This window comes from Copidosoma floridanum, unplaced genomic scaffold (genome assembly GCF_036245765.1).
Source record: "Copidosoma floridanum isolate Cflo_tuat_1 unplaced genomic scaffold, Cflo_Japanese_pri ptg000011l, whole genome shotgun sequence".
NCBI lineage: Eukaryota > Metazoa > Arthropoda > Insecta > Hymenoptera > Encyrtidae > Copidosoma > Copidosoma floridanum.
The window spans coordinates 8688064-8703419 of record NW_028321888.1 but is presented as its reverse complement, the minus strand read 5'-3'; the positions used below and the strand labels follow the sequence as shown (position 1 = coordinate 8703419).

General features: G+C 33.4%; 1 protein-coding gene across 1 annotated transcript in view; it reads right to left on the bottom strand.

Annotated features, from left to right (window-relative positions):
* Positions 1 to 15356, bottom strand: part of retn (retained) — a 235773-nt gene that overhangs the window by 126238 nt on the left and 94179 nt on the right. The window contains exon 2 of the mRNA XM_089589952.1: positions 3257 to 3451. Coding sequence (XP_089446078.1) covers positions 3257 to 3451 — 195 coding nt within the window. The remainder of the gene's footprint in view (positions 1 to 3256; positions 3452 to 15356) is intronic.

The following is a 15356-nucleotide window of genomic DNA, read 5'->3' as shown; positions in this document are numbered from 1 at the left end:
TACTTCAAATCGGACATAATCACGAGAAATTTTAGCTCAAAGTTGAACCGTTTAACACGAGCTCAAATGGAAAAGCATTAGAAAATTAGTTGTACAAGCATTTTCCGACTCAAAATCAAAAATCTGAGCAGACATTTTATAATGTACTTGTAGAAAAATTCCGTTCTTTTTTGATACTGTTTTGGAATATAATGGTAATCGATCTATTTAATAGATATTTGCCAAGAAAGACGTGAAAATCAGCTTCAGGGTTATAAATGACAGACGGTAGCAGAATACCAATACTGATGTACGTACATGCACATACATATACAAGAGTTCAGTTCTCCTACTTGACTAGAGCAGTAGACAAGGGACCTACCTTAAACTGACAGAAATCCAAATCATGGTAGACTTATGCTCTTTTTCTGAGAACAATTTTTTCAGGAATGGACTTACGCCCTTTAGCACTTTTCAATATCTCACGATGTGTGTCGAATTAGCTTTTGCGACTTTAGTTACATGAAAGAGGGGTACTTGGGAATTTTCTCAAAAAGTGAACTTACAACCTTATTCCGGGCAGCCACAGATATATACTGATTTATCAAACTTGTTTATTGTTTATTTGAATACAGGAGTCAAAATTGACATAACATTTGGTGATATCTTCAAAATTTTTATGAATTCCCTTTTAATACAAAATCGACATTATGCGAAAATGTAAACTAACATTATTAATTACGTCGCAAGAACAAAATTTAACTGAAATCATGTTGTTAAGAAATACTGATAACTACTTTGTCAAATAATGTTCATTTTTCATGTTTTATTTTTTTATTGAAGCCTCGGATTCACCAACTTGCAAAGCACTCGCATGGGAAATAATGGGCTGTCAATAAAAAATGAAAATTTGAAAAATCAACAAATAAATAAACCTATTTAGAGATTTAAAAAAAAACTATTATTCATTTGGGAATTTTTTTTTATAATTAATCAGTTTTTGAGAAGATGATTTAAATTCACAGTAATTGGTGTGAAATTTTGAGAGTAAATCAACAAAGTATTAGTCATGCTGGTGAACCAAGCAATAAAATGAAAAATATGAATACAACAAAACTGAATAATAAAGAGAGTTATGTTAAAGGTTATAACGTTCGAAAAAAGTGTACGAGGAAATTTTTCAAAGATGTTTCTCGTCAATTGGATGTTAAGATATTCTCGCAAACTTTCAGTGGGATCGGTATTACCAAGACATAACATCTAAAATAACAATATTCTTGATCAAAAGCTTATAACAGTTAATTTTAGTCACTTTACATGACATACTTTTATGTCAACAAAATTTTCAATTTCACTGCTTGACTCTCATCAACATCACCAACGATTAATTTGTAAATACATGATATTTTACAACGATTTGAATGCGGCTTTTATAAAAATACAATAACTTAAGTTTAAAAAAAAGCTATGGACTTTTGGCTGCGGAATCTTTAAAATATTTTGATTGATTAGTTGACTTTTAATAATCTCAAAGTCCATTCCTTACCACCCGAATGCTAAGTGAAGTTGTAGAATCCGATGCCTCAATTTGGGCAGCGCAATGGAATCAACGAACTACTTAATATCCATATTTTTATAGCTAATGAATTGTAAAAAAATTTATACTTTTGAGGATACTGATCTTAAAGAACTTTTAAAATAACTTCTATTTTAGGAATTAATACATTTTTTTTTGGCTTTTACAAAGCTGTTTGCTAAGAGAATGACGATAAACTTTGAAATGAAATGTTATTTAAAGTGATGTTTTGTGCTCATAAATCTGAACTTGGAACTATGAGGGAGTCTGCATTTAATTTAATCCTGTACTTTTCCAAATTTTCCCACGTTTTTAGAACCTGGTGCGGACCGATTCCTGCAGCACTTGTGTGATTAGACTCAACTTCGTATATGTCAATTACCTTATGTAAATAACTATTACGTCCAATTTTATCACATCTTAAACAATAAATTTTAATAGTTTTACACGTTTTGCTGTACAGTAAGGCGTAAAGTTCTATTTTAAATCTGTTTAACTTCTTTAGTTTTTAAAATAGCATTTTTTTAAATACTTTTTTTAGAGTAAGGACTGTGGATTATTTTTTTCTACGTAAATAAAGATAAAGTTGGTAATTTTGAGACTCACGATATATTTATCAGCATTGAGTTCTATGAATGTTAAATTCAAAAGTTGCTTGATAAAATGTTTACCCGAGATGAATAAAAATAAAATAAAATTTTTTTAAGAAAATACATAAAAATACTTGGCAATTAAAGTTTAATAATCTGTTTCATAGTCTTGATACACTACGATTATTTATATATTTATGTACGTAAGGAGAATGGACGATATGTACTAATTTTGCTCAAAATCACTCAATTTCAAAAATTTGTCACTGCCTCAAAAAGTATTTTTTTTACTCCATTGCCCGGAGACAAAAAAAACCCTTATGTTTTCCAGTAGAGAAAAAATTGGTCATTCCCCTATAGAATTGCCCTAGGAATATGGGAAAAACAGTTTTGTCCAAATAAAGAGTTGGCTTCATTTATTTAACAATTTATTTAAAAATGCCAATTTTTTAATTAGTTTTTTGCTTTTATCTCCACTTCCATTGTTCTTAGAGAAACTTTTTAACCGCTAATCTCTCTGTCATCAAATTTCCTATAAAAAAGATTTTTTGGTAAGTCAATTATTTATTGTTAAAAACACGTTACTGGCAAGAAAAGGCGGAAAAAAACTTATTATTCCGAAAAAATTTCGATCAACGTAAAAAAAAATTATCATGTCAATATAAACATAACCGTAAGAAAATATAGATATCAAGTTGCACAACAAATATCTGTTTGTATACTTATAGGCAATTTGGTCACAAATAGATTGGTGATGGTTGAAAAATTTTTCTAAGAGCAATAGAAGTGGAGATATAAGCAAAAAACTAAAAAAAAAAATTGGCATTCTTTCCTAAATTGTTAATTGTTAAATAAAAAAATGAAGCCGACTTTTGATTTGGACAAAACTATTTTCCCCGTATTACTGGGGAAAGAATAACCAATGTTTTCTCTACTGGAAGATATAAGATTGAAAAATTCTTCGGGCCATCGACCATTTGTGTTTCCTTGCATTTTCTTAACTTGTGTAAATATATGGAATTTTATATTTGTAATAGCACCGCATCTGCTTGTCATACATCGCGCAAACCTTAAACATCATAATGGTCCTTCGTTCTCGTGCTTTGCTTACCTCAAGCTTGTTAAGCTTCGCAAAAATTGTTGGATTGGTGACGCTCATCAAACTATTGAGATGTGAAAGAGGCGTCTGAACTGATGAACTATCTGTCAACGAGTGATTAGTCCTTTGCAGAGGCTGCTGTGGTAGTTCTTCCCCACTTTCCTCATCTTGACGGTCAGGATCGGACAAATCCTCTTCCTGATGTGACTGCAAGCAAAGTAAAAAAGACATTGCACTTTTTGTTTTTGAGATGAAAAGCAACAAGCAAATTTTATTTTACGATGAAAATGTTGTTTAAAAAAATGTAATATTTTTGGGCTTTTGTTTACGAAAAAAAGTAGCTTTTTTCTCTTCAAGGTTTTTCAAATTTTAGATGTTTTCTGTACTTGCTCCCTCAGTAGGGAAAATAGGCTTCAAACCTTGGGGCCTAATGCTTGCCCTGGATGGTATATTATAATTATATATGCATCAGTGTACTTCAGTCATGGTATAGTTTCCCTATGTTTTATGAACTCATTACCTCTGATTTGCTATTTTAAATTTTAGTTATAAGAATAGTAATTATTGTGTATGTCACTTGGACAAGCATCAGGCACAAGGGGCCTGCGAAATATTAAGTTAATTAAAAAAATCGTTTTGAGGCTGAGGTCGTTTTATGAAAGTATAACGTACAACTAAAATTATATTGAACCACTAATATTGTAGTTACAAATGTAAGCTAATCGGCAAGAAAAAAACATCCTAACGATTCTCAGTTTATATAAGGGACCTCCACGAATCTAAACAATAAACGAACAAAAATTACATTATATTTTTACTCGACTGAACCAAAAAAAGGGTCATGTGTGTGATAAACGACGCATCGTGTTGGATTCATCTAAATCGTGAGAGTGACAGAGGAAGGATGAGTGAAATAAAAAATTTTCTTATTTCAAGTAATTGTATGAGAAAACTTTGACAAAATATTATCGAAATTTCTTGATAAAAATTTGTTTACATGTTTTTGACGTATTGCAAATAAAAATTTGGTTGCGATTTTTCTGTTTTGAAATTACACTCAAGATACAATACTTTCTCCACCAATAAAAGTAGATTAGAATAAAAGCACATTATTATTTTGTTATATTAGATTTGATTGTGCCCCACACCACGGAATGCCGGCTCTAAAAATTTTAAAAATTATCAAAGACAATTCCAGTGTATTATGGATGTATGGCCAAAATTATCTCCAAATTTATCGTTTTTTTATTAGCGTTACAGCACCGTAAGTACTATTGTTCATCAATAATTTACATGTATTTAATGATGCTGAGGAAAAAGTTACTTTCCTGCTTTATCGTAGATCCCGATATCACTTCAAAATGTAGGTATTTTTCTTAACACTTGCGTGGAAAACTGTAAAGCGCCAAACAGCTGAAACTGTGTTGTTGTGTAGGAGTATATATTTATACGATTGCTTAAAATTTATTTTCATCATAAATTTTGTTGTTGTTGTTCGAGTTCCAATAAAACTTTTAATAACCATCCAATATTCTGTATAGAGCAAGAGAACATAATATATGAGCTTCAGTATAAAAGGTAATACTTGCAAAGACCCAACAAGGCCACATGCAATTTATTCAGAGCACATAATTTTGAGGCGGATCAGAGCCTATCCTGCACAGCCCTGTATTGAAGCAGCGCTCTTACCAGAGCAACGTTACAGTCGGTGAATCTGGATGTTGTCGGTGTAATTATTCTAATTTGGACCCCTTCCTGTGCATACACATATTAGAGATGCATGATCCATGAGGAGTACGAGCACCTCTGGTAGTTTTGTCTGCATAAGTAAGGTGGATCGTGAATCACAGCATACCTCACAATGCGTAGGCGCCACTGAGAAATCACATCAAGATTGTTATTTGTTTGGTGTCCAATTTTCGACGCCCTACATTAGGTAAATAAGGTCAATTTGCATAGAAGGCACCGTCAGTGCTCGAGAGCAAGTTACGAGGAGCTCAACTACGAGGGACATCACCCTACCTACCCCTAAATCTGCTCACATTGACATTCTCGATCTATATCCAGCGGCAAAATATTACTTTTAGGATACCTTGAACGTAAATTATGTTTTATTCTCGTTCAAGTTTTAATTAATACTGGAATTAATTTGAAAGAATAGGCATGTTTCGATCATGCACAATTATATTCACGAATGTTATTAATTTTACTATGTATTGTTTTAATTAACCATCAAATTTAATTTGGATATAATCCATACAGATGAAAATCACTGTCTAGAGTGGCTATTGGGATTAAGATTTATTAGAGTATAATGTTACCATAGAGCTAGGAAAAATGGGAGCGTGTGAGGCCAGCCAGGTGGATGAAACGTGCCAAGTCATTGTGTTGTGTAGGCCGGAGTCAGTGCATGTTTAGGGGGATGAACCGTATGAATAGGGACATGTGAAGGAAAAGGGAGCTCAAGTGTGGGCACGTGCGCTCACTCGTGGCGCGCGAGACACGAGTCGTCGCCCTAGGGTGCAGAAAGGACTGAACAGGTAAGAATACGGTGTCACCCCGAGTAAACAAGTGGGCGCAGCTCCAAGGGCTCTCCCTCTTCCCCTACCCGTGCTTTCTGATTTCCCGTCTCTTCGTGTTTACCGACGTGGTTTCTCGCTTTGGTGGACCCTCGGAATGTCAAAACATACGTGAAGCCACACATATGGAAGGGATCGTATAGTACAGCTCGATCCCAGTGCTCAAGTCCTTTGTTACTGAAGCATTTAGTCCACGATTAGTCTAGCTACTTACCTCTGCACAGGTGTCAGCAAAGATCATACTCGGCTTTTTTTCAGTTGTACATTCACGTAGATGGTTTTATTGATATTTTTGAGTTAAAGGCTGCGTATAACATAATATAAGTAAATAAATAAACGATTTTTCACCATTGTTACTATCAGATATAGGACTACAAAGTTAATGATTGCAAAAAACAATAATTGCTCCATAAGTTAAAGATACGAATAGTTTCTATAATTTTTTTTCTCTAATTGATATTTATCATTCGTTAACGATAAGGAAGTTAAGAAAGTCGCTGCTCTCTCCCTCCCACACCCCTCATGGCTTTTTTTACTATGAGTTGGTAAAGACAAAAGCTTAAAAATAAATCATCAGTTAATCAACGCTGCATACAGCAGCATGTGACTTTGAACTATCGTATTTATGTGTGGGTGCGTGCAAACATGATTTCATCAAATGAAAAATGTCCCGTAATATTTTTTGACTGGTTTCTCTCATACGCAGATGCATATATTAAAGAATTTCTGAATCAGAATCAATATGAACAAATCCATTGTCTTCCCTTTCTACGGACTTATTTCCGTATTCTGTTGTAGAGGCAAGAAAAGGCGCAGGAATTTATCCGCTGGATCAATTTTTTCTTCTTCTCGATTGTTAAGATTTTTCGAAACAAACGACATCCGCGTGGGTGTTCCCGTAGCATCCGATAAATCCATCCATCCCCATGTATTCCATAGACAGCAACGTCACCAGAGAATTGTTTATTTTTGAACACTGGTTCGCACCCCGTGGAGCTTTCTATTCTTTTATGCGCTTAAAATTGAATGAGAGCGATAGCTTAGACTCAAGATTCATCTCCGAGCTGAAGAAACGATTCCCATGTTGATGGCCTCTTATGCAAGCTCTCGAAGGCGTCGGCGGCGCAGGGTCTTGTCCCGTATCTGATTTTATGCTAATCGGATTTTGATTTATTCGTTTATCGATTCGGGAAGCGGGCGAAGCTTGCAGCGAACGATTTATTATTTGATATCGAGTCATTTAGGAACTGTCGTAAGTGCATGCAACCACACGTACGTTATCCAAACATGTGCTGGGTATTCAATGTTCATTCGAACTCTGCTCGATCGCGGTAGGTTGAGTCTTTAGAGCATCTTGGTCAATCCACACGGAATAGCAAAATTTGTTCGTCGCTTGATGCATTAGATGTTTGGAGAGAGACGTGATTGATGCGAGAGTGAAAGATAAAAAAAAAAAAGAACACGGATATTCGTCACTTGGAGTTATCAACTGTGGCTGGCGAGGATGAGAGGTGAGGCTGCGCCTTGCACGGGAAACCGGTTTCTCATTAAGACGTCTTAACGAGATTTGATGTTTGGTCACGACGATCTGGCTAAATTTATATACTTACCAGTGGCTGCCGCTCGCTGTCGCACAGCGCGTGCCTCTCGCGTAGAAAAGACCCCCTCCCCCCACTGCCGTTCCCTCTCCCTATCACTCTATCTCTACATCTTTTTTCCTGCCTCCCTCTTCTCACTCCGACACTTGAGTATACGCGTGCAACGACACGCGCGGCGCCCGTAATTCTGATTCACACGTGTAAGAGCGCGCGAGCCTCCGGCAAGATTTATGGCTGGTAGCGCTGTGATTTCAGCGCGTTTTTGTTGTTTTATATACTTTGTAACTTTTATTGGTGCGCTGTATCATTAAGTCTTTTCTCGTATTGGTATTATTTTCCCACACTTGTATTTATCCACTGTATGGCTTGCTCCTTTTTTCACTTTGTCGAGCTTTCACTGGTGCCGTGTGCGTGCTATTGCAATTGTTACATTGAACGATAAGATTACGTCGTGCTAATGAAAGACCTTACGAAAAAAAACTATGCCACGCATGTGGTGATATACTGCCTTATTCTAAGAATAGAAATACTTTGCTTTAGGTTGAAGAATTTGTTATCCACCCTTGGTTTAGTGTATTTTCATACGTAAATAAAATACGCCACAGACATGCAAAACCTACTTAGAATAAAAAAAAAAAAAAAAAAAGCTAATATAACTATTATAAACTTATGTTTATACCAGCCCTCTTATCTTATAACTTATTATTAATCATATGATCACTTACAATCACATTCAACGTTGGTGTATGTATAATTTACTGTTTCAAAGAAATTTTTCTTTATATTTACGGGGTTTCTGATCACGAAAATACATTTTTTAAATCTCTGTTTGTCTTTTTGTGCACGTTATATACGTGTGTAATTTTACATTAAAATTTGTTTTTTTATAGGTAAAAACTTAAATTAAATTTCGGTATCGGCCAGTTAATAATATTGTACAAAGCCTTTTTCAAAACTTAGCTTCACACAAAAACTGTACTTAAAGAGTCCTCAGCAATAAGCTCAGTATGAAAAATTGCTTCTAGCCCCTTAAATTATTATTTAAATCGTATCTGATGTTCATCAGAAGTATATAATCTATAGATTCAAAATTATTAGGTACTTTTACAAGCAAAAGTTCAGATGTCAGTGTTTTTTTAATTGAAAAAGGGAGAACTATGGAGTCGTTACTGAAATGTATGAGGGTATTAAGATTAATGCAACTAAATAATGTAGGAAGATGTATAAAAATCACATCTTCTAGCTTAGTAATCAAGAGACAGTAAAACCAATTTTAAATTACTTTTCTCAATGAGATCGTAGTAATTGATCAAGGTTGAAAAACGCCCACACTGACAGAAATTTTTTATAAATTTTATGTTATATGCCCATAAAAATTACCGTGCAGAATGGTAAACGTGGGACTAGGTCGTCACTCCGGACTTTTTACCTAACCTTAACAATTTGTACCGTTACGCCCAGTAAAAATCATTGGGCACCCAACAAAAATTCCCCTCACGACTCACGAGCGAATGTTCACTGTAGGTAAAACAGAGACCGTATAGTTGAATTGCATTGTATTTGAAGCAATAAAATTATTATAGTATTATACATTCTTTTTTATAGTATGTACATTTTTTTTAAATCTTATGCATATCGGACAGTCCACTTGCAATGTTAAATCAGTTTGGCTTACAAATCTTTAAATAAATTTACTTGATGCATTTAAATTATTCTAAAGAAATATTTATTTAAAATGGTACAATGTCTAACCGGTTACATTAATAAAAAAAAAAAAAATAATGACAACAGTGATAGCGTACTACAATCAAGTCGTTAAAAAAAAAACATTTTTGGTCGCATCTTGTACTGACAACAAATAGGTACGTTAACTGTGTCTCTGTCTTACTTACAAAGAACATTCGCTCGTGAGTCGTGAGGGGAATTTTTGTTGGGTGCCCAATGATTTTTCCTGGGCGTAACGGTAAAAATTGTTAAGGTTAGGTAAAAAGTCCGGAGTGACGACCTAGTCCCACGTTTACGGTTCTGCACGGTAATTTTTATGGGCATTTACGATAAAATTTATAAAAAATTTCTCTGAGTGCAGGTTAGACTAGCTTTATAGCACTTATTTATAACCCATTGCAGTGATTTATTTCATTTTTAAATTAACTCAGGATTTCTAATAATTTTTTACAAAGTAAGCGTAGTTCAAAATTGTCATCCACTACATATACGATATTTTTGTGTGTGTCAAATATATTTTTAAGAGTTATACTTCGGTGATACTTCATAAAAAAAAAGTAATTTAGTGGAATTAATTTCAGGAATTATGTTTTATAAATACATATAGTACGTTCGCAGAGGTTCATGTATAGTGAATATGTTGTTTTTTAGTTAGAAAAATAATTTTTTTGTCATGTCGCAGCTGTTTACCATCGTAATAGATCCAAAATTATAGAAATAGTATATTTATCCATATGGATAATTCTACGAAAATCGAAATATTTGAAGAGCTGGAAAGGAAAAATGGGTATTTAATTTTTGAAACATTTATTTCGTATAGTCCGTGACCAAAATGAGCTAAAATTTTTTGTGCCCTGCTAGATCTGCACGAGATACATTTTAACGAAGATACAAAGCGTTTCGGGATGGAGTTACAAGCTCTTAGCAAAAGAAAAAGCGATACTGGCTCTTATAAATTCATCGGAAAATCCATATTGTGACGCACCAAATGAAAATTAAACTTTACCACTGCACTTGTATATCATGTACAAAACAGTTATATGTATTTCAACACATCATATTCCGAATCGATCACCAAACGCTTCGAACAGATACACATAACATTCTTTAGCATTACGGGTTACTTTGGGGAAATCGAATTTACGGATTCGCGAGCCTGTAGCACTGGCTTATCGGGTTGAAAAAATTGCAAAAATTTCTGTGACATTCTCAACCATCGTAAAATACAAAAAATTGAAATTGTAAGTACCATCTAAGTCTTGAATACAATTTTTTTTGGTTCTCTAAAATGCGTCAAAATGTTGTTTATGTTATGTCGTTGAAAAAAAAATAAAAAGTCCGTATTTTGATTTCATAACTGGCATATGAAAGAAACCGTTTTTGATAGAATGACCAATATATGTATGTTTTCAAAAACGAAAACTATTTATCACTATTTATTCTTGGATTTAATGATTTGTCTACACGCAACTATAGTAAAATTAAATTTTTACGGTCATTAAAATAGCATTCAAAACTTTTTACTAGAGATTTAAAAAATGTAAAGTGAGATATTACTGGCTGTACTCTATCACCCGTAAGGTAAAAAAGAGGCTACATATAATTTTACAACACTTTAACTAACTCTTGATAACACGTGTGAGTAACTAAAAATGGAGTTATTGAAGTTCATTATTGTTTAGGTCCCCGCAACAGAGTTCTATAGCTTTTTAAATATGTTACTGTAAATAAGGTTAGAAATGCGCCTAACAGCACTGGCTTTTTCAGTTTTATTTCTTCTTAAATTGGGTCAAGTGTAATGTTTCCGTATGGTTTGACTAAAATGCGTGTGTCGGTGAGAACTTTGTAAATATTCACAGAGTACTTATCGCGTCAGAGCTTTAAGTACTACATTTAAATATAAAACTGTATGCAACTTGCATAAAACGATTGTTTACACTTTTTCATGCTTATTGCATTTACATAACAATAATAATACTACAGCTATAACCTGTTAATCAGCGATAAAACGAATCACACTATTATAATGTCTCATAGATAATAGTTAATAAGATAAAACTTGATTTTTGGTATAATAAAAAAAAAAATTCATCATTATTTGACTAGGAAACTATTTTGTGACTCCTGCAGATGGTATACAACTACCTTCAAACTAGTGATGATTTACGGAAAAGACCATGTAATGCACTTATCGTGTACTATTTGTTTATAGCCCATCAACTTACTACCGTTGAATTTGTTATTTTTAATATTATTATGAATATATTGTACTAATTATAGTGTTAAGCTTTGAATACATACCAGTTGCAGCCATTTTAACTAGTAAAAGAACTAGGTGTTCGGGGAATGGTATCAATTTTAATTTTCTCCATCTGCTCACGTCATAATTAGCTAGTTGTATGTATGTGAGAAGGGTAAGCATTATTTACGGTTGTTTACGGTAAAAAACAAGGTAAAATCTTAATTGATTGAGCTTGGATGTGTTTGTAAGTGATTGTTATGTACGTTTTCATTTTGAAAGTGCTTTCTAAAAACCGCGAGAAGTAGGTGTGGCCTACCGAGATGGGTTACCCCACTACGCAAGCCGTATACAGTTGAGTGAAAGAGTCTTTTACACAATTAGTTTATGAGAAATTTTCAAACATCAAAAGCGATTCATAATTAGATAAGTTGCAGTTTAACTATTTTACAAGAGTTAGACTCCATACAAATAACAGTAAATTTATTTTTATCCCAAGGTACTTTCTTTGCTGGCATTTAAACTTAGTACTGAGATACTGCTATCGTTGATAACCTATTGATACGTTAGACAAAAATTTAACAAATACTATTTCTTACATGATGGTTGCACTCAATTAAAATCATACCACTTATAAGCTATTTGGTTTTATTTATTATCTTAATATTGGTATTCGATGTGACATTTACCATAGAGCTGGCACCCATAAGACGTGACACTTCGATTGCGTATATGCCAAGTTGACAGACTTTATAACCAATCCTGAAATTAGCCTTATATTTTTTTCTTCATCCAATTATTACGAGGTTCTTTCAATCGCAATGAGGTGACTAAGTATAATTTAAATATTTAATTTATCGAAAGTAATGATAATTCGTTATGATTCCTCTGATCTCCATTACACACACACTGGAAGAGCTGCACAATATTCGAAAAACAAGTTTTTTTTTTTTTTTTTTTTTTTTTTTATATTATAGTGCTCTACGTCCGGCTCCTTTTTAATAAGGGCACTACTATGGGCACTTAGCACTTGGGAAAGGGACAAGGAAAGGGATGGGAGGCCTCCCCATTACTGGGAGGGGGGTAGGGGGAATTAGGCAAATTTGCTGCGAGAAGGTCGCCTAAACCCTCCTCGAGGAGCATTGCGTGGTGAAAAAGCACATGTGAAAGACACAGAGGTACTTTGCCCATAAAAGTCGCACTGGCCGGGAATTGAACCACGGTCTCCCGCGTGCCAATCCACGACCTAGCCGACCGAGCCACCGCGCGCTCTAAACGAAAAACAAGTCTATTCAATCTGTCTTTTCTTTAAATGCTGATACCCGGCAGTATATTGATGGCGCGTCATATTCCACTACAAGCCTGTTTAAGGGGGCTCCAGCGGGAGGAGTTAGGAAGTCACAGGTAGTTTAATTGATAGATAAAAACACGCTGATTTCAACGGTATCCTGATTTACCCCTCTAACCCTGGAAAATTTTGAGATATTTGCTCTCAAAGTTCGTACATTATACATAGCCTCTCATAGAGCAACGTGAAAACATCGGTATTTTCTAACAATAATTGAGGAGTTACATGTCAGGACTGTAACTGTTTTATAGAAAAACATCTCAGCTTTCAGATGGTACCTTCAAAAATATAGGTAACCCTGGAAATATTTGAGATATTTTGTAAAGTATTGATCAAGTCATTGAATTAGCAGGGTCATGACGGGATGCCATCTTGTTGTTTGTAAGGCGCGCGCTTTTGAATATTTCAGAATTACACTGCAAGTACTTACATAAGTTTCATGTCATTTGTAACTCTTTTTTAATCGTGTTCTCCTATGGATTACTTACACATATTTTTTTTTTTAAATAAAATAGAACATTGAAAAATTTTAACTGCAATTATTTTTTATTTTATCAAAAATTGCGTCAATAATTTTTTTATTTGAAATAACTCTTACTTTATTATTTACACTCATAGATAATAATGAGGTGATGCCATTTGTAGGATCTTTTTTATATGCATCTACTAATACTTCTATTGATTTCGATTCTTTGGCCATTTTATAAATTATCTTATCATTAATAATACATTTTAATACAATTAATTTTTGTTTGTTATCATCAATTACTTTTTTATTTCTTTTTTGCTGTTGCAAAATCATTTCAGCATCCTGAAAGTCTTGATGACTCTTACAGTGATGTGTGATTTCTTTCATTTTTTATAACACAAAAAAACTAATTCTAAATAAAACGCTCTGTAGTCTCTGTACGTGACAGAAGCTGCTGTTTGTTTACCATAGGTACGGACACATCATATATATAGATGATGGTGCTCGCTTGTATATACACGTATATATAGATATATACTCACAGAAGTGATACCAACTAACCGAATAGTTTTCGGGTTGGTACCAGTGCTCGCTGGAGCCCCCTTAAGTGGCCAACCAACACGAAATCTACTCGTAAAATGTTCACACAAATAAAACTAAGGTAATACTAATCAATGTTCAAAAATTTATTACCAGCTATCAACATGCTTGCTACAATTCAAAGATCAAAATAATTTAATAAGACGTAGATTTTTGATTTGTCGTCTATAAAAATATTAAGTTTCAATAATACAGACGATGATAAGATTTGTAATTTATAAATTTATTGGAAAAGAGACGCTTTGGATGTCAATTATTACTTTTCATTTTTTACCCAATCTCGATTTACATTTGAATCTCAAATGAGGTACTGGGGGGAAATTAACATTTGAGCTTCAGTGCTCAAATGGACTAAAAACCATCGTAGACACCGTAAAAAGAGAAATAATGAAAACTTCACGGAACACACTTAAGGGATATTTCACTATTTACCCAATACGCCTTCATCAGTTGAACTGAATTACAATTGTTGTACTATGCAATTGTTGTATTTTTTATACCATTTACTGTTATGTTTTACTGTATGTGTTTAACTTAACTAAATTATTTTTATCTTCCAGTTAAATGATTCTAAAATTGATAACATGACATTTTTCATGAATGACATTTACAAGGATCCGAAAAATCAAATCTGATCATACTTATTGACGAAAAACATGTAGATTCCGCTTTGTCATGAATACTAAGTTGAAAAGTTAAAAGGGAAACTTTTTGATGATTAGCGTTGCATAAAATAAATTTGTGATGGTTTGAATAAAGTCTTTAAATTGTTGTAATCATATAATATCTCTCTTATCGTCTAAGAACCTATACATTGATTTAAAATAAATGTACTATTTCAAGTTAATTACAACTTAACGAGACTTGGCTCAACAAAAAAAACATGACACTTATTGTGATATAACTAATGTTATTTTTCCACTTACAGTAGTGTAACTTTTCTAAAAAAAAATTGTAGGTATATAAACAAACAATAGATAAGTCAGATATATACATCTGACTTGTCTGATGTGACTTTGAGGAAAAAAGTACTGGTTTAGAAATTTTTTATGTACTACCTCATCCACTGCATGACATATTTATTTATAAGAAAACTGCTGGTATGTCAATTTCAACAAATGCATGATGATAAATTATTTGTGAAAGCAAAACTTTCTTAGAGGACTAATTTTCTGTATAAAAAATCGAGCATAAAGTTGTGTGAGGATGAAAAACGGATTTCTGTGATACGTATGATTATTTATAAATGGAAAATTATTAACATGCGGACATGCCTCATTCGTGTACAATATTTTTGTCGATTCTATTGGTAATTTCATAATTTTTTGGTGTCGTTTATAGATGTCCACATCACATTGATGTATATTTGTCTTTTCGTTATCTACCTGACTCAATACATCCTATAATTCTGATACTTTTCAATCCCCCCAAAAGGGATCATCTTCATAACGTATGATCATGAAATTTATGTAAAGTATCATGGCTCATTTTAATTTACCCCAGTCATCCCGATTGGCTTTGCTGTTTGTGTACGAGCAGTGAGTGTTGATGTCG